Source organism: Manis javanica, chromosome 6, assembly GCF_040802235.1.
Source record: "Manis javanica isolate MJ-LG chromosome 6, MJ_LKY, whole genome shotgun sequence".
Classification (NCBI taxonomy): domain Eukaryota; kingdom Metazoa; phylum Chordata; class Mammalia; order Pholidota; family Manidae; genus Manis; species Manis javanica.
Genome location: NC_133161.1, coordinates 51,287,661 through 51,308,226, shown reverse-complemented (window position 1 = coordinate 51,308,226; position 20,566 = coordinate 51,287,661). Strand labels below are relative to the sequence as shown.

The following is a 20,566-nucleotide window of genomic DNA, read 5'->3' as shown; positions in this document are numbered from 1 at the left end:
CTAGAACCTGGGCTTCTTGAAGACATGAATCATATTATTCATGTTTCCTTCAGCACAGTACACCAAGGCACCACTTTTGATGGTTTACTCTCAATATTTACAAACTGGTCAACAAAAAAGAGAAGGGAAGAAAAATAAGGATTTTTAAGAGAGAAGAGAGAAAGACCATACATTTAGGTATAAGCAAAAAATCTTTTATATTTAGGAAAAAGAATTGATTCCCACATCAAGCCGGTTATATTTTCCCACTGTACCACAATAAAGAGACAATCTTATTTTCAGAGAAATTAACTTTTATTTGGAAGGATACTACTTGCCCCACACTTATCTTCCAAGGACTCTATACAATAGCCTGCTTAACCATTGTCCCAATGCCAAAATGTCTAACAGCGAACTATACAACTGCTTAAGTAATAAATAATAAGGGTTGTCTTTCACTGATTAAGGGAATACTTAAACTTCAATAAATTCAACACAAAAATCACACTTTTAAGTTTGAAAGTTTTAACAGATGTATTTTAAATACAACATGTTCTGTAGAAATCTACAAGGTTTCATCTCTTAAAAAAAGATGTAATTTTTAGAGTTCAAAAATTCCATTCAAAAGAAACAACCAAGTGTTTTCTTCTCTAGCTTCAAACTTTCTACACCCAACTATTTGACTGCTCCATGCCACCCCAGACAAACTTGACACAACTGCACTACTTTGTGTTCCTTTCTTTCCCAAAAGCTTAGAAAGTTCATAATAAATGCAGATCTCTAATATAATGCCTAATACAATATCTAACATAAAAGAAGCTTCAATAAGATCATTTCTTTCCTTTGATTAGCCAGGAATTAATTTTCTGTAAAAGCAAAGAAAAATCATTTACAAAGCATAACACTGGGGGTTCCTTTTTTACTCAAGATGTTTATCCACTCAAAATGACAATTACATCTTCAAGAGTATAATAAAAGGGGTGGAAACCAGCAACACAACTGTCAAAGTGTAGATGTTAAATAAACCAAAGATATTTTTAAGGGGTAGGAAGGATTAGAAACTTCAGGAAATTCAGAATTAAAAAAAAAAAAAAAAGAAAAAGAAAAGAAAAAGATGTCCTCAACTGCAACCATTCTGTTTATCAATAGCGCCCTGAAAGAAAAAGAGCAAAAAAAGTTATACTTTGACTTGCTAAAACTAAAAAGACATTGTTTTTCCATCTATGAACAATCACCATATACCCTAATTATCTTAAATAAATCAACAAGAAACAAGGTTGTTAATGCTACAAAAGGAAAAGTGTACATACTTGGACTGTAGGATCGAGATCTTGATCTTGATCTGTATCGACTATAGTAAGGAGAAGGCGATCTTCTTCTATGGGAAATAAAAGATTACTTATAGCATACCACAAAAACACTTCACCAAGGCAGATGAAAATAAATATTCCACGTCATTCAAAATAACAATGGACCCAAAATAATAACCAAGTTCCCTGTGTGCCAATGATACAAGAAGAGTAAGCATATGGCACAAAATACAGATAATTAATGCCTGTCCTTCATCTTGAGAAAAATATTTTTCCTACTTCTTCAAGAATATAAAATCTACTTTAAATATTTTTACTAATACTTACCAACATAAATTTAAAGTGCAAAATACTACTACCACCATCAAATTTAGAACAGAAATCACAAATTAAAACACTACCTGTATCGGTAATCATAGTCTTCATATCTGTCATATCCACGATCATATCCTCTATCATAGTAAGAATCTCGACGTCTGCCACCTCCACCACCACCACCGCCGCCTCCACCACCGCCACCGCCACTACTACAGAAAAATGTAAAGATTTCACATCACTGTGTGATTATTTTTCAGTATTAATACAACTTTGTACTTAAATAAAAAGGAGGAAGGAAGAGAGATAAAGGAGAAAGAATAACCCATTCATGCCAATCACCTCTGTCTCACTCTGCTGAATCCCATGGTATTCTGCTTTGCTTTCCTGTTATATAAATAATCAGGCCATAGAACTCCACACTGTAACTGCTATTCTATTAATGCACTGCCCAAACCAGTAGGACCTTTTCAACAAGGTGAAATGAAGCACTATGATGGGATACAGTACCAAAACGCAAAGATTTGTATCCTTAGGACTGATTCAGAAGTAACTATTAATCATCAAGAATTAAAAAATAAACTGAACACCAGAGAGAATTAACTACTTCACACTGAGGTCCAGCACTCAATTTCAAGGTCTCCTGTTTAAACCTTTGGCAGTGAATTTAAAGCCCTTTTTACTGCTGTCTTCCCAACCTCATCATCACAGGGATACTATTCACTTTAGTTTTCTACAGGCTGTCCTGAGCAAATTCTACCATTTTCCCCCAGTAAGGTTTCAAATTAAATCAAAGTCTACATTTCTTCTTCCACATTTAAGAAATATAATGTCTTTGTGGTTGTGTTATATTAAAAAACATTTTAAGAGCCTCATTTATGTTCTACATATATAGAAAGTGACTTAAACTCTTCCTTATACACAGAGGCTTCCAAGTTCATACCAGAGAGTATTTAGAAGCATTTGGAAATTTTCTACTATTTAATAATTTTTCTATTTGTACAGTATCAAAATATCCAGGAATGTATTTCAATAGTTTTAATTTGTCCCCCTGCTCAAATATAAATAAAAAAATAGAGACTAAATGATTCAAAGAACACATACAAATTAAATAACTTTCAATTCTAATTACAGGAAAAATAATTTTATCTCTTGGTTAATCAAAGTTTTGCACACATTTCTGATGGATTTCTGGCTCTTGCAGTTTTGCTTAGGAAATCTGAAATCTTACTGAGTCGGTCTGCCCATGTAGATGCCCGGTGTAGGTGTATGTGCTCTCTTGGTGATAGAATAATCCACACGAATTCTTCTACCATCTAGCTCCATTCCATTTGCCCTTTCCATAGCCTTTAAAGAAGAACAGACACACAGTCATGCGTAATTCACTAAAGAGAAACTACCAAAACTGAAAAGTTTAACACATTTTCTATTTCATATTTCAAAAATTAATATTCTCTAAATACTTCCTTCTCAGACTAGGATTTTACATATTAATCCCTGCTACATGCATGTCAATAGCATTGATTTATACAGAGACACTTAGGCAGGCCTGTGCTGAAAGACTACAGACAGGTACAGCCATAGTAAAGGAAACACACAACTCAGGAAAGCCTGCAAAACTGAGCCTGTAGTAACTAGATTCAATCTGGGCAGAAACTGCAATTCAGCTAACACATCAAGACATTCTTAGGTGACACACCGCCACCTAGTGAACTCCAAATATAAAGGAACTTCCAAACCTAGCAGAAGTACTTGGCATCTTTCATTCCTAAACTCAACATTCCCCATCACTTTGCCCTTAAGTGCTAACACCAATAAATGAAAACAGTAAGTCAACTACTTTAACAAACTTACGAAGTTCTTTGGAACTAAGTAAGGTTGCTTTTTCATTTTATTTTATCTAGAGATAAACTGGGGGGTGGAGAGGGTGACTCAAAAGATAGTACAAATAAAAAATTTTAATTGTGACATTGTTTGCACTTTGCAATTTTTACTTCACATCAAATATCCTAGTATAGGTATACTTCATTTTATTGTGCTTCATTATCGCTGTGTTTTTAATCAAGTGAAGGTTTGTGGTGGCAATCCTGTGTTGAGCAAGTCTACCAGTGCCATTTTTTCAACAGTTTTGCTTACTTTGTGTCTCTGTCACATTTTGGTAATTCTTGCAGTATTTTAAACTTTTTCATTATCATTATATTTGTTACAGTGATCTATGACCACTGATCATGACTCACTGAAAGCTCAGACGATAGCATTTTTTAGCAAAAGTATTTTTAAGGTATATACGCTGATTTTTTTTTTTTTTAGATACAATGGTATTGCAAATGTAATAGACTACAGTATAGAATAAACTCTGCATGCACTGGGAAACCAAAAAATTCATTTGACTCACTATTGTGGTGTTCTAGAACCAAATCTGCAGTATCTGAGTTATGCCAGTATTTCTAAATTTATACCTTTATCCATTGAGAACAGGAATAAACAAATCACAAATGTTTGTTAAAAAAATTCACAATGACAACAAATGAAAACATTAAGAATGCCAATTAGAATGTCTATTAAGTAAATGACTTACAACCTAGAATGTTTTTTTGTGAGAATTATCCAGGGATTTTTACCTCAGCATTATTGAGATTTTAGGACTGCTAGTTCTATACTGTGGATGGCTATCCTGTGCTTTGCAGGATTTCAGTATCTTCCCTGGACTCTCCATAAACTGGATGTCAATAGCATCTATTTTTTTTTTTTTTAAGATATATCAACTTTTATTATGATTACTTATGTTACAAACACTATTGATACATGGAACAATAATGATGTAGATCTAACTATAATCACATGTAAAATGGCACTAAAAGAAAATGCTAGCACTTGCCATTTATTAAGGTTTGGTAAAACCTCAATGAGCTTCAATGACTTCACTCATTTGTGGAGTATAAATACAAAGCAAAACTGAAGGAATAAAACAGCAGCAGACTCACAGACTCTGAGAAGGGACTAGTGGTTACCAAAGTGGAGGGGTTGGGGAGGGCGGGTGGGGAAGGAGAGGGCAATTAAGGTGCATTATAATTCACACTCACAATATAGATAGGTCACAGGGAAGGCAGTACAGCACGGAGAAGACAAGTAATGACTCTATAGCATCTTACTATGCTGATAGTGACTGCAATGGGGGTGGTGGTGAGGACTTGATAATATGGGTGAATGTTGAAACCACAATGTTGTTCATGTGAAACCTTCATAAGACTGTACCAGTGACACTTTAAATAAAAAAACAAACACCTCAATGAGCTTCAAATTCCTTAAAATTGAATTTTCTAACTCAATCATTATTAACTTTTAGTATACAGAAAGCAAGCCTACTACTTTCTTTGTAATCCAATACCTAATACATTTCAATAGCACTACTTCAAATCATCCATGTTGGTCAGGACATTCTCTTATGCAAATTAAGAATGGCACTAAACAAAAATGAAAGAGTAGAAATTCCTTCCATGTATTATTGCTCAAGAATATAACTGAAGGCTAGATAAATATTAAGGGAATAGAAAACCAAAGTTCTCTATCTACACATAGGGGAGCTGATTAGACACAAAATTAAAACAGATTAAACTTAATAAACATGCTGTAATTTTTTAATTTTGCTATCATTAATCTACAATTACATGAAGAACATTATGTTTACTAGGCTCCCCTCTTCAACAAGTCCCCCCCACATACCCCTTCACAGTCACTGTCCATCTGCGTAGCAAGATGCTGTAAAATCACTACTTGTCTTCTCTGTGTTGCACAGCCCTCACCGTGCTCCCCACGCACTATACATGCTAATTGTAATGCCCTCTTTCTTTTTCCCCGCCCTTATCTCTCCCTTCCCACCCATCCTCCCCAGTCCCTTTCCCTTTGGTAACTGTTAGTCCATTCTTGGGTTCTGTGATTCTGCTGCTGTTTAAACATGCAGTAATTCTAAAATATCAATTTAATCATCTGCTTGGTGCATAAGCATTATTCAAAAGCAAACACACACTTTACTTTTTCCATTAGGTCAAATATATTTTTCTCATTTTATAAGACCAGATCACTTTTAACAGTAGTAACTCAACAGTATAATCACACACAAAATTCTCAAATTGATAATCATGAAAACAAAACTACCTCTTTTGAGTCATCTATTCTCTCAAAATAAACAAAAGCAAATCCTCGGGATCGTCCAGTTCGCTGATCATAAACCACATTGACACCACTCAATGGTCCATATCGAGAAAATACTTCACGAAGATCCCTCTCTGTTGTGTACAAACTGAGGCCAAACACTCCAAGACAAGTGTTGGGATCTGGATTCGCCTGTTGAATAAAGATGTTATTTAATTTTAAGCTCCAAACTAAAATCAAAATTAAAACACCTAGGAATAGTTTGTTTAGAATACCTCACCCAATACACAACAACCATATTTTTCAAGTCACTTGGAAATTTAAGAGGAAAAAAAACCCAGATGAGCCATATTTTACAGTACACAGTATACTCAGGCCTTCTCTGAAATATACTTCAGGTTGTTGCCTGAATAAAAATGTCCATACTAGAGAGATCTCTAGCCCAGTTATTTTCAGAATGTATCCTGAGTTCATCCTTAGTTTAATGCCACAGTTCTAGTTAATGTTTTATGCCCCTTACAGAACTGTACTTAATGACTTACTCTGTAATCGTTGATTAGACTCACCTCCATTTTCATTCTTTAACAAGTATATTCTTTCAATGTTCCCACAATCCAAAAAGATTTGAAACAGAAATGTACAGATTTGAAAAAATAAATAATAATAGACTCCACTGATGTTAAATGATTCAGTATCATAAAGAAGCACAACATAGCAGTTAAACACAGGAGTGTTAAGTCAAGCAGTCTGGTTGAAACCTGGAGCCTGACAGTCAAGAAACCAACCAACCAACCAACCAACCTCAATGTTGCCTGTCCAAGACTCAGTTTTCTTATCCATAACATGGTCACTTGCCTCACAGAGGTGTTAAAGAATATTAAATGTATTGAAGAACTTTATAGCTATTATTGTTACTACAGAGGTTTTGGTATTTCCTTGCTGCCACTCCCTCAAAAAAAAACTTTCTTTGAATATTTTCAACTCAGTTTATGTTTTTAATTTAAATTCTTGGAACATATCATTTATTTCTAAACTTCACCTCTTTTAACTATGCAAAAGTGGAGCAAAGAAAACATACAACTTACATGTATATAAACAATATATATTCAATGATGTTTCTGGAATACTTTAAAACAATGGTCTAGCTCTCATAAGAGCACGATATTATGCTATAACTAAACACATAGAAAAGACAACTTTTCATTAACTTTAAAAAACCACATACATACCCTGCTGCCTGTATGTCTCCTCCGGTTAGACATTGGAGAATGACTTCGGCTCCTTCGACGCCGGTATTCTGGTGTATATGACCTACTTCGAGATCGTCTCCTATGTGAGTGAGAATGGGATCTGGATCGAGTGTAACGTCTGTGAGAATGCCTCCTTGACCTTGACCTGTGAGAGAAATAAATTTAGGTAAAAATACTGAAACAAAATGGTTAACAACAAAGATCTATACTCATATCCCTTATTGTCAGCTCTCTCTCCTTTGTGTGGAAAGGGCGTTCTTCCTCTTATTCATTTAATCACTACAATCTCCTTGTTCTCGGTCCATCCCCTTCTATGTTCACTCTTTTCATCTTACCATGTAACAAGCATGTTAGATCCTACTTTTTTTAAAAAGAAAAAACAACTATTATTGGAAAAGAAACTCCAATATTCCACAACATGGATGAACCTTGAAGACATTATGCTAAGTGAAATAAGCCAGTCTGCTTTTAGTCAAAATCAAACAAAGAAAAATGATGGCTGCCAGGGGTGGGAGGAGGGAAGAATGGGGAACTATCATTTGATGGGTAGAGTTTCAGTTTTATAAGGTAAGTGAGTTATGGATGGTGAAGGTTACACAATAGGAATATATTCAACATCTTTGAATTGTAAACTTTTAAAATGGTTAAAATTGTAAATTTTGTTATGTGTGTTTTACCATGATAAAACAAAGCACCAACTACCACTACAACAAAAAAAATCCTTTGATTCTTATCACCTTCTCAGTGTAGTTCTATGCTCTCTTCACTTTCTGATCTTTCCTTAGTCCGCTGCAATCTAGCAACTGCTAAATTCATCAACAATATAAAATCAAACTATAATCCTCAATATAAATGCCCACCTAACTTCACAGTCTTCAATTCTTCAAGCTTTCTACAGAATCTCACCCATCTCTCCACTGCTGATTCTACTTGATCTCTTATCTCTGATTATTTCCATTTGCTCTAAGATAGTCCTTTTTCTTTGCCTATTAATGCAACAATCTCTTATTTACTGTTCAATTAACCCATCCTTAACTAAACACCCAGACCAGTAGTGAGCACAGTTATACAAAACAACTTCTATATGGCATTCAATAAATGTTACTCATGCAAAGGGCCACAAAGTTTAAAAAGAGCATGCAGCTAAAGGGATAAAACCAGTGAGGGAAAACTGAAATAAAGGCTAACAATAAAACTGAGGGACTTAACAGATTTTACCAGGTAGGCCAGGGCAATGTTCTAGGAATACGAAGAGCAAAGGTTCCTTGTCAAGAAACCACGGAAATGTCATTAGAGAACTACAGAGTGGAATCTGCTAGGAATTAGGATACTTAGAGAGCAATGAGAATGAATAGGAAAGGGTCGAAGACAACACTGTGTGAAATCTAAACTATCAAGCTGAAAGTATACATATATTGAAAGGAGGCAAACAAAGGCTTCCAAGTGAGAATGAAAACAATAAAATAAAAGGCTACTACCTAAGAGAAACCAATCATTTGGGGGATAGGACAGCCTATGTATAAAGAAAACTTGTACTTTTTGCATGAATACTACACAGGGTATTTCCTGTTTTCCTTAACACTCATAGCCTCAACTTAAAAAATAAACAAACATTACAAGAAAGCCTCTCATTTAAAATATCAATTGTTACTTTTAAATAGTAATGATAAGTGAGTGCATGGAGAAGACAAGTAATGACTCCACAGCATCTTACTATGCTGACAGTGACTGCAATGGTGGGGTGAGGACTTGATAATATAGGTGAATGCTGAAACCACAATGTTGTTCATGTGAAACCTTCTTAAGATTGTGTATCAATGACACTTTAATAATAATGATAATAATAATAATAATAATGTATATGAAAAGAAAAGTGAGTGTAAAGTCTGAGAATTAAAAACCCTTCAGGAGTGCTTATCTTCTTAAATCAGAGAGTGAAAAGTATATGAAAAAATTAAGGGAATAAAGCACGTGTGCATGCCATTTAATGTTCTCAGGTGACATATGAACAGAGAACTGAATCAAGTGATATGAGAATATCTGAGGGAAGAGAATTCTAGGCTGAGGATCCTAAATGAAAATACGCTCTTTTCTGTTTCTATACCCAAATTCTATCCAGTGCTATTCTGTACATTGGACTTAGAATGGTTAGTACACACTGGTCTGAATCCTAGATACAATAGAGAAAAAGACAGCTGTGGTCCACAAGAAAAGTACAGCACTTAAACTTATTCTTCTGTTTCATGCCCCTTTGCAAGCAGACTCTATTCAAAGACATAAATTAGTCTTTTACCAAAAAATTACCATGACATATTAAATTAACTGTACAGGTTGTTTTTACTTCCCCACCACCACCCCAGTACACCTGTGACATCTGGTAACAATGAATCCTGTAGTGGTTCACTGGAGTGTTTTTGTTACCAGTAGAGGTAAAGAGTGGGAAGGGCTTTGAATCACCCAATGATCGCCACCCTCCCCTCCAAATTGCATTTGACCAGAGGTAAAGGATATAGCTGCAATGTGAACCCTGAAAAAGTTTCTCAAATCACTGTGATCATCAGTACAATATGTAACACATCAACCTTCCCTGAATTAAATTAAATGCCAAGTCTCCAAGGGAGAAAATTACTTTTGTTGTGTAAATACTGTTGAAATTAAATCAAACTATAATCCTCAAATGTTAAGCATATTTAAATCAATCAGTGTATGTTTAATTTGAATTAATAGCTAGTATCTGATTAAGTGGGATAGGATATGATTGTACCTTACCTGAGTCCATTCACTTCTAAACCCCACAATTTGAGAAAAACTATTTCATGATTTTGAGTCTGTTGACATTTCTATACAAAATGCAGCAGAAATAAGGGATTTGGTAAAAATCACTTGGTATTGAAAAATGCAAGGAAAACATTTTTAAAGTATTATTTTAAACACACTTACCTGGATTTTGATCTTGATCGAGAATGGGATTCAGAGTGTTTGGAAACCCTTGATGGACTACGAGATCCTGACCTGCTCTCCGATTTTACATGAGCAGGAGTTCCCGTTGGAGATTTTGACTGAGAGCGAGACTCCTAACAAAGAAGACAGTATTACAAATGGCACTGGTCACGTAGATGCCTAACACCTAACATTTAAGTACCGTAATTATTTATATTGATTGCTCCTGAAAAACAAATGGTTAGGCAATTCCCTCCAGAAAAAAATTTCAGCTCATTAATAACCCATTGTTAATACTGCTAACTGTCCTCAATAATTCCCTACTTGAACCAGATCACCAATTCTCTTTTAACTAAGTAATCATGCAAATTCATCTACAACTTGATCATACAGACACTGGAACATAAACCATACATTTACTTAACCTAGGACCCATTCATTCTTCCAGATTCTTTTAATTCTACTTCACTCTTGCTTTCTACTTCTCTTCATTCTTCATTGAGTTTTTCATTTTTCATACTTCGTGTATTCTTCCCCAATTCAAACAATTCAAAATAGCCTTAAAAAAATATTCAAGTGCTTCTATCTGACCAATCTTCTGTTCAATTTTTTCCCCCATTCAATTTTAATTTTCTGATCTTTAATACTTTTCATTAGCCTTCTTTTATCTTGATTTATCTTCCACATTCTTGGAAAAAACTCTTCAATTTCTTCACGAACATTAACCTTAATGGAAAAAGAACATTTAGTATATTTAAGCACGTGGGGATTATAAAACTCTGCTGGAGTTCAGAATGTTATCTACCAAATGGAAAAGCCAGCAGGTAAAGTGCAAATAACTAGTTTATTTAAAAAAACAATTTTATATCTTTAAAATCGTTCAAAAGTCTACTTTCTAATAAAGATAAGTTACTGAATTTCTCTAAATTTTTACCATACTCTTCACCCTCCCTCCCCTTTATGTTTCCTCCTAGCTCCTAAAATGTGAACAATTTTAATATACTTAATTCAAGCATAAATCTAAAATTAACTTGTAACCCCTCCTTAAAAGTTTTCACTGATTTATGACCTGAAGATTCTTAATGATCTTAAAATAAGCTTTCACTAAGCCATACGAAGATATCAAGATATAGTTAAAGCAAAGCATCCTAGGCTGAAATATTTGTACACACCTACCTAAACGTGCACATTACAGGACACATACTGAGGTTCAAAGAAGTAGAAAAATTAGTACGATTACTAATACGTCCCAATTTTTTTGACCACTATCTTTGCTCACTCTGAGTTAACCAAAAAGATATGCTCTGAAGTAAAACAAGCCTAATGAAAAAACTAAGGGGAAAAGAAAGTATGAAATTCTTAAAATTTCCCCTTTGTCTTATAAATTCCTAATGTGGTTTTCCAACTGCCATTTAAAACATCTGTATCACCCAAGAAATAAGTATGAGAATGTACAAGTCATAAAATTAGTATCATGGTCTTTCCTTTTGATCCCACCTCTTTTGTTCACAGCTTCGGAGTATTTTATGCAGTTGTGCATGCTGGTAACTCCCTTCAGTCACTATATCCTATACCAGAAAACTGACTGGTTTCTGAAGAAGTTGGATATAAATCAAAACTTTCCAAATCAAATCAACTAAATAACTATAAAAGCCTGTTTTTTAATCTGAAAAGTATATGAGGCAATTATGACCAAAGTAGGGTTGAGTCTGGTTTCCATTTAAGCCTTCATGATTAGTGTGAATATCCCAATTTCACACAATTTTCATTTATGTCATGACTATCATGCAACTTTCTTAAAACTTTCCCTTCACTTTAATGTCAAAAGACTTTACCAAGAACTGTACTACTGCTGCCAGGTGTTTTTTTTTTCAGATGAAAGCAAATCTGAAATATATAGCTACCTTTCTGTTCAGTATCAGCCTTTCCCATTTAGCTACCTATAGAAGTCACCACATCTCAGATATTTTCTAAATTCCTGGACAGATGCCGGTAGCAGGCAGAGCCATTCAGGTGTTTTCATTCACTGAAACTGTAAAAGTAGCATATATACTAAACGACAAAAAAAAGTATGGCTAATTTGCTTGTGGTTCAAGTCTCACAGGCTGGTTCACTAACTAAGCCGGTAAGAATATCTTCCCCACTTTCTTTTGGTTTTGCCTTCGGTAAAACAAATCCTCTGGTATAACATTTATTTATGCTACTGTTAGACAGCAGTATATGGAATAGTATCTATGAACATCACCACAGCTCTTGTTGTACCAGAAAGCTTTGCACTCATTGACACTGTAAAACCTTTAATTTTACTAGGATAGAAATAAAGATCTTTTAAAACCCAAAATTTACTCTTAAATGTTTGTGTTAAGCACACAGTAACAATTTTATGGTCCAAATAAATGTATGTGTATATTTGATTCTCAAATCTTCCCTTATCAACATATTTGAATATTATTCAGCAGGGCTGAAAATTACCACTTTTTAGAATTAATGTAAATACAGTAACTGAGTAACATGTCTTACAAGTTAAATTTAAAATCCAAAGTTCTGGCATAGCAGCTCACTGGAAAAAAATGAAATTTTCCTTTTAGTCTGTTAACAAAGCATTAAGATATGACAATGTCTTTTCAAAAGACATCCACATATTTTTAAAGAAGGCTTGCTTTTTATTACCCAAGATGTCACAAGCACCTAACCACCTTTGTTGCCTACCCTTCAATTTCTGTATCAGGGAAACCTAAATCTGTATAAATTTCTTCATAGAATCATTCTATAGAATACATAGAAACAGTATTCCAAAAAACAATTTAGGGACTTACTAAAGAGGTAAATTAATGTCAGTAAACTTAACCTAAAGAATAAACTACAAAGAATAAAATTTTTAATTCTTCAGAAAATTTTTTTCTGTAATATCAAAAAATGGCCTGTTATTTTAGGAACTGGCAGTTGATAAAAGGTCTTTACACACAAAAAAGTAAAAGTAATATTTACCATTTTCAAGTACGTTATTTCTCAAAAACTGGTATCAAATAAATGCCATTTTCACTAACCTATACATTAGAAGCTAGGCTACAATAAACCCTTTATGGATAAATGCTAGATTATCCTTTTCTACCTTTGACTTGTAGTCATATGAAATAATTTCAACTTTTTTCAAAGAAATTCGAAAAACTATTCAGACATTGGAAAATGAATTGAAATTGCAAACAGAAAAACTGATACTGAGGAGAGGTGGTATCTGTTCTGTTTGACTAGGCTATACTTAATCTGCTCTTAAAGCTGTCAAGAAATTCCACAAATTCCTTAGTGACTTGCATCTGGATCCAACAACCATTAAAAAACTATGCTGCCTAGTTGAAGTGGGCAGATTGATGACTCAACCAAATCCCATCACGAATAGGCTTCCAGTCTGCCTCACCTGAAGGAGAAGCAAGAAGCCACAGAAAGTTCTCAAAGTATAACCTGCTTAAACGATGTCGTTCTTTTAACTATTCTTTTCAAGGTAGCTCTGGTGGTAGCTGACGGACACAGCCAAATGCAAAAAGGAGGGAGCTAACTATAAATACTAAGAAAGCACTATAGCATAACCATCTCTCTTTTCTGTGTTAAAACAGCTGTACATTACACACTGTCAATAACCACAGCAACCATGCACTGTTCTTCTAATCAGGAAAAAGGGTTATTAATTACATGTACACATTGTTGCCAAACATGAACAATTCCTACAGTAAGCAATAACTGCACTCTTTTAATACAGCTAGTATCGTATTATACGTGGAAGAAAAAAAATTCCAACTATACATATGTTTAGTACTTAAACACATAAACCAATATAAATGGCTATGCTGTAACTACTCTAGTATTATGATAAGGTAAATTCTATGCCAAATTTACACAAATTCAGGTCTGTATGAATATAGTATAAACTTTAAAAAAAACCTCTCAAAATATACTCTCCTACCAAGCTTATGTAACTGAAGATCTATTTCCACAGAAAAACACTAGTACATTTAGGTTACATGTCCAAAAAAAATGGGCGAGTCCTTAAATTACCCAAATAACTTATATTCATTGTATTATGAGCTTCATTTCTTAAGTACTTGTGGGAGACCTGTGTTTACTCAATTCTTTAATTTCAGTCTACAGAAATTTCTGCTTCCTTTCTCTTGAGTATAATAGGCTGCTGCTTCTATAGATTCTTAGGCTTATAAAAGAAATCTTCCTGTCTCAACCCGTAACTGTTATTACGCAATTCCTTAAAGGAAAATAACAATTGCTACAAACACTAGCTATTTTTAAATAATTTCCCTTCTTTTGAGGTCATGCTGCATTCTGATAAGGTTGAAGTGGTCTTTTTATCTGCAAAGTTCACAGGCACACACTGTGTCTGTATAGTCTCTAAAGTTTGGAATAATTTTGGTAATGTTTAACAAATAAATTTCTTAGGAATTGGCACTTAATACATATATAATCAAATTTAAACTCATGGCACAGCTGTGAAACTACTTGCTATAATCTTCTATATAAATTTTAAACATGGCTCATAAACCAGCCAACTTACACAATATAATCAGTTGGAATGTCCAAAAAGCCAGTGTCTAAGTGGCAATTTCAAAGGTATAGAAAACAAGCTTATAAAGACTAAAGTGGTTTAGCTGTATCAAAAACAAGGTACGAACAACATATTACAGAATTCTCAATTTCTATTCATTTTCTGATGTCATGGAATATTTATGAATCTTGAATATAAGACCACACAGCCTTAATTTAAAGGAAAAACCATAACTTTTCTCCTGACTCAGCATGGGTCAGGCCTAGTCACTCAAACCCTGGTGAAAACCATGACGACAAGGATTATACATAGCTATATATGGCAATAACTTAAAGAAGGGAGGTGAAGCCACGTTTCCTTTCCTTATTCCCCTCAACATTTTTTTTTTTAACAGTGTTTACTGATCCCCCCCACTCCTGCCCATCTGATCGGTTACCATTTTCTCATTTCCACTTCTGTCCTGCTAAATCTATTAGGACATGTGAACAAATAACAATCTGTATTAATTAACTTAGCATGTAAATATATACCTTTTATAAAAGTCCCAGGGTTAGTTATTCGATGCCTGAGCATTCACTGATAGAATCAAAGGTTTTTCCACACCGTCAGGCAAGTTCTAGGAAACTATTATGCTGATTACTCATGGTCATGCCACACTTTTATGTGTTATGTACCACAGATAATTTCATTTACAAAATTAAGTCCATTAATAAAGTTTATTTTTATTTTTAAAATGACTCTCATTCTTATATATTTAAATCCCATATATTCTGTTGGATCCCATTACTCCTTATTTTCTTATTAGGAATGGTAAAAATCGAAGCATTTAAGACAAATTACAGTTATGCACTGTGGGTGCAATCAGTTGCACTGCTCCTTTTTAAAATTCCACTTTCTACTTACATTGAGCCAACAGCATTCGTCAGTGAGAGAAATCTCAAATATAAAAATCTGAGCATTAAGATATTTCCTTAAGTTTACAAATTCTTTGATGGATGAATTAAATAAGCACTAAAATTGGATGAATGATATACTTTAGGAAAATAAGCCCAATACCATCCCTACTATAAGAAAGAAAGCCGTTTGCAACAAGTTTATGAGGTGAGATTTATGAAATTAAACTGCTAAAACCAAACTAAGTTTTTTAAAAAACTAAAGTGATGACTTTCTAATCCGTAAAATAGAGATTCAAGTTTATTATTGAATAAATTTGCATTCTTAAAAAAAAGAAGAGGGGAGAGGGCAAACCTTGCCAGTACTGTCACATTCACTACTTTAAAATTTCATCAATTGAAAAATTTAAAGCCCAGTTTAAGGATTTCTTTTATTTTTTAAAGAAGCCTGTCACCAAGCTGTCTTTTGAAAGGCATAGTTACCACCCCATCATTACAAATCAGGTTTCAAAGAGAAAAAACCTTCCCATTTCTACACTTCTTTAACAAAATAAAATAACATACACAAATTTTATCAGCTTGGTATAGATGAATTTGTGTTTTATTCTTCATTTTTATCATTCAATCATCTCATATATTTAGAAAGGGGACTAGGAGTACCTCAAAAATATTCCAGCTACTTAAGAAGCTAGAACAAGCTCTGAAAACAAGGCAAGAGTAAGTAGCATTTTTCCTTTTTACCTGTGCCACAAAGCACAGACCATTGTGGAATTATAAAATGGAACCCTACTAAAGAATCATTAACCTCTATTTAAAGACATTGGGCCATTTTATGAGGAAAAAACTGGACTCTAAGTTTTGCTTAAAATAGAAAAGGGGGAAGAGGAGGAATAAGTAAAATGGTAAAAGCTTAATTTCCATTCTGAATTTCTATAAAGAACACTAAAATTTTTGAGATCAAAACCCCCGTTTTAGTTCAAGTGATATAAGCAAATAGTTCATTCTTTTTGTGAAGATGCCATGTAGTCACAGATCAAATGCCAACCTCACTCCCAAGTCCTGAAGACATTTCCACTTAAAAAAACATTTGTTAACTTGATACACATGTATGTCCCAAGCAACCTGCTATAATGGAACTTACTTACTTTAATGGCACCAGTATTCTACCAGATCCCTTGAAAATGTTTCACTCATTCTTTACATCGCACTGCTGTCCTGTTAATACACCAGATTTTTCATAATTTCCTTCCTTAAATATTTCAAGTGTGCTCTGCTGCTCTTCCTGTACCAGTCTATTTTCTTTCATTATGCACATTCAGAATTAAGAATCCATAGTGGCTTCTTACTGCATATTGGATTAAGTCCAAATTCCTAAATCGAGAATTCAAAACTCTGCATCATCTGATTGCATTATTTAATGAAATCTATCATCTCCCTAGTCCAGCAACCTTCTCACTGCCATACCCATATAATCAATATTCACTTCCCTAGTGAGACCCACTATAAATTTTACACACTAGGTAAAGCTTTCCCTTTCCTAGCAAACACAACTGTTCAGCTCCATTTTCTGAATTCCTTGCTAATTCTACCACACAGAACTTGATTATATACTTACTTTTACCCAGATCTGAGCTGTCGGTCATCTCAAATTAGACTCCAAGTTCTTTTCCCTCAAGAACACCTGGCCTTTACTAAAAGGGCAGCAGATGCTCAACAGTTTCACCTCAGGCAGAAGGGAACTTTGGTTGGTTAACTATTAGGATTACTGGTAACAAAACTCAGCCAATTATATTTTCTTTCCACAAGTTCTTTTACTCCAGATCCTTTAAAATGGAAGAGACAGGAGTCTATAATGGAAACTTGGCTCCTGTTTCTAGCAAACTCCATTAATGGCTCTGAGACACTGAAGTACAGTGTGCTCTTTTTAAAAAATGAAAAAAAAAACGGCCACAAACAAACCAAACACACACACATAGTGTGTGTGTATAGATACATGTATATGTATATGTGTGTGTGTGTGTGTGTGTATCTATCTATCTATATATATATAGATATAGCATAGTGCATGTAATGCAATGAGCAATGGACTGGGACTTGTAAACCTTAGATTCCTGGCTGCATTGTCACAGTTTTTAATTTCTGAAATGGTAAGAGTACTCTCGGTCTCACAAAATTATTGCGAGCAGTAAATCAGAAAATATGTCAAAGATTTGGGTAAAGTTTTTATAGATGCTAAGATACTATGAAAGTAGAAACTCTTAGTATTGGTTTCATTCCTTCAATGTATTCAGGGTCTCTAGAAAGTTACCCTCTAATTCTATCTGTTCAGTAAGGTGGGTTAATATGTGCTCTGTTTATTTCATAGATAAAGCAAATGAAATATGACTTTGGACCTGTCCATGTTTTCTCTAACTTGTTTTAGTCAAGTTTGAATTCCTTAAAACAAAAACACCATTAGAAAATACTTTTTTGGGCCAAACTGGTTATTACATTTAGATACAAAGATAATAATTTTATATCTATAAAATGTTTAAACTGCTGGTTTGCGGTTAGCAGACAAAAGATTACTGTAGTTTAAAAACTTAAAGCAGTAGTAAATATTAAATTGCTTTAAGAACAATTAAAAAAAGAAAAAGTACATCTTCAGAAATGCTTCTGGCATTCTAATTTTTTAACCAATTATGAATAAAGACAATTACTTCAATAAAAAAAAAACTAACAGGTGAGTGTGGATGTACCTCATCATTAGATCTACAGAGTTCATTCACACTACAGTATACTTGGGTATCACATGTGAAAAAGTATGATCTATGATCACTTAATTATCTATTATGTGGAAAAAGGTAAAATAAAACTTTTTGCTATTAAAATAAATCGTAATGCCTACATTTATTTCAGCTTAAATTAACAGTGCGGGAGTTACATATGTATTACTTTTTTAGGTGGGTAAGATGACATTAGAATTTGCTCCATTCCTCGACTTGATCACTAATCAAAATAATAACTTAAAAGAAAAAAGGTCCCAAATAACAGCCCTATTCACTTCCCCATAAACTAAATCAAAAAAAATTTTTTTTGTATTAGCATTAATCAAAGGAAAGATTAATGGACAGCAAATTCCTTTCCAGAGTACCTAACATTTTCAAAACAAGCAGCTTACAACTAACATCAAATATTTTTATTACATGACTTAAAAGAGTTGTTGAAGCAATCAATACTCCATCCTAAAAAACAAGCAGGTTCAACTATGCATCTCTGTTCCAGGTCTTATTTAAAAACCCAACCTTAAAGGGATAAGTATAGTTTTTTCTAGCCTATTTAAATCTATTTCCTGAAAAAGAACGAAAGCCTAACTCGACCTTCTGATTTACCTGTCAGGCTCTAGGTGTTACTTTATGAGCTTCTAAAATGACAAAATTAATTTCATCCAGCACACACCTTAAGTGTTGTTTCCCCTAGTGACAGAGAATACCAACACAAACAGTGGAAACATGCTGTCTGGGGATTTTTTCTTCTCATGGGTTCACACTAACTCACTTCCACAAATTTTCACTACGAGGGTAACTTCGGAAATATAACTCCAACACTGCTAAACGTTCTATCATATTTAAGCTGATGGTAACGTATCTTTGTGAAGTTTATATTCACCGAGTCAAAATAACGAAAACCTCTGAGTCCTCTTTGCAAGGGGATGGGTTGGGAAGAAAAAATGGGAGAGGGCTTCTGGTTTTCCAGTGACGTTTTGAATCAGAGAATAGTATAAACTGACTAGCTATTAAAATAGTGAGCCATGAAATTTGTTCAGTTATGTAAGATTAAGACAGAAGATTCCCTGTTTGTTTTTACCGTAAAAACCTGTAAAGGAGCTGTCAAATTTTAGATCAAAGGTCATCGGAAGAAAAGCATTATAAGGTGATATATAAAGAGAAAAAAATCCCCAACATCAAGGAATTAGAAAAATAAGGCGTTATAGCATTTCCACATCATTTTGAAGTGAAAGGAAAGCAGAAGGGACATTAAGGGAAAAGGGCTCCTTGCGTAGTTTTCCCCTCACAGCTCCCGTCTTAAGAACGCTTAAGGGTCGGTGCGGTCGTTGACTAACCACTTCATTAGGCTCGTCCCACCTTCAACCTCAAGGCTTTCGCCTTTATAGACGCAACGCCGCCGGTTCCAACAGAGACGCGGCCGCTCACTGCAACAGAGAGCCAAGGAGACACAGGCCCCAGCTAGTCCCACGCCAGCTTCTCCCCGCCCGGACAGCAGCCCCGCGCAGTTTCGACCCCGAGACCCTCTACGATGCTCGGGGTCGCCTGAAATGCCACCGCAGGAAGCACCGACCACTATCGGGCCGGAGGGGAACTCCCGGCCGTATCCTCCCGCCCCACCGCGACAGGGACCCACACCTCGGAACAGAGAAAAGGAAGCCTCGGGGGCGGGGGAAGGAGGGCGCACTGCGCGGGGAAAACGGACCCAGGAGTCCAGGTATCAGTCAGTCTCCAAAAAAAGGGGGAGGGAGGTTATCCGTGGTGTTTGGGGAAGGAGTGGAACCCAGAGGCCATCTTGGGATGTGAGGAAGCAACCGCGATGGCTCCAGTAGCTGCTCCGCGCGGGACCCCACAACCCCACGCAACCGCGCTGGCCCCGTGAAATCCCGAGCATCCGGCGGCCGCCGAAGACGGCTCCCGCGGCTTTGTACTCACTCTGCCCTCGAAGTTGTTCTCCTCTATATCACTCATGTCGGCCAGGCGCTCCCCAGAACTAAGTAAGAGACAAGTATCGGCTTGAGAGCCGATGGCCTAATCAACCCGCTGACTGGACCGTGGGGAGGAGGAAAGAGTCGGCAACAAGGGCCGCTCCAAACCACTCCCACTCGGTCGCAGGCTCCGGCAAAATGGCGCCAGCGCCCCCAGAAACCCTCTGGCTTCCCTAGCGCCCGACGTAAGGGGCGGGCGTCGCTGTGTCGCCGCGAGGCCCCGCCTCCGCGAGGCGTTGCGGCCGTCAGGGCCTCGCCGCGCAGGTGGCCTGTGACCAGCTATCAGGCGAAGGAACTGAATCCTTATCCCCGACCTCTAATCTGCGGACTCCTTCCTAATGTGTCCGCCCTTTTGAAGATTTTAAGTCACCAGATGAGCTTTTATTGACTTTGTCCCCTTAAGTATTTTCCAGTTGGATTCTGAT

The 20,566-nt window shown here is 35.5% G+C and overlaps 1 protein-coding gene across 6 annotated transcripts; it reads right to left on the bottom strand.

The window, feature by feature from the left end:
* Positions 1 to 272: 272 nt before the first annotated feature.
* On the bottom strand, positions 273 to 20,339 carry TRA2A (transformer 2 alpha homolog). Of its 6 annotated transcripts, XM_037022190.2 has the most exons (10): positions 20,089 to 20,299; positions 19,491 to 19,580; positions 10,594 to 10,672; positions 9,947 to 10,080; positions 6,986 to 7,151; positions 5,760 to 5,948; positions 2,836 to 2,951; positions 1,691 to 1,816; positions 1,290 to 1,357; positions 273 to 1,132 (listed from the first exon to the last, which is right to left on the bottom strand). In XM_037022190.2, the coding sequence occupies exons 5-10, from the start codon at positions 7,016 to 7,018 to the stop codon at positions 1,122 to 1,124; spliced, it is 543 nt and encodes a 180-aa protein (XP_036878085.1). In that variant the 5' UTR covers positions 7,019 to 7,151; positions 9,947 to 10,080; positions 10,594 to 10,672; positions 19,491 to 19,580; positions 20,089 to 20,299; the 3' UTR covers positions 273 to 1,121. The 6 variants fall into 6 exon arrangements, with proteins under 6 accessions (XP_036878085.1, XP_017507745.1, XP_036878092.1 ...); XM_017652256.3 differs by lacking the exon at positions 10,594 to 10,672; XM_037022197.2 differs by lacking the exon at positions 19,491 to 19,580.
* Between the last annotated feature and the right edge of the window lie 227 nt (positions 20,340 to 20,566).

What these genes read in the sequence shown, in the direction of transcription:
- TRA2A (XM_017652248.2), bottom strand. Translation starts at nt 20,124, where the DNA reads ATGAGTGATATAGAGGAGAACAACTTCGAGGGCAGA. An exon ending in AGAACAACTTCGAGGGCAGA is followed by an intron (nt 10,081 to 20,088) that starts GTGAGTACAAAG and finishes CTTCTTTGTTAG; the next exon opens with GAGTCTCGCTCTCAGTCAAA. An exon ending in CGATCAAGATCAAAATCCAG is followed by an intron (nt 7,152 to 9,946) that starts GTAAGTGTGTTT and finishes TTTCTCTCACAG; the next exon opens with GTCAAGGTCAAGGAGGCATT.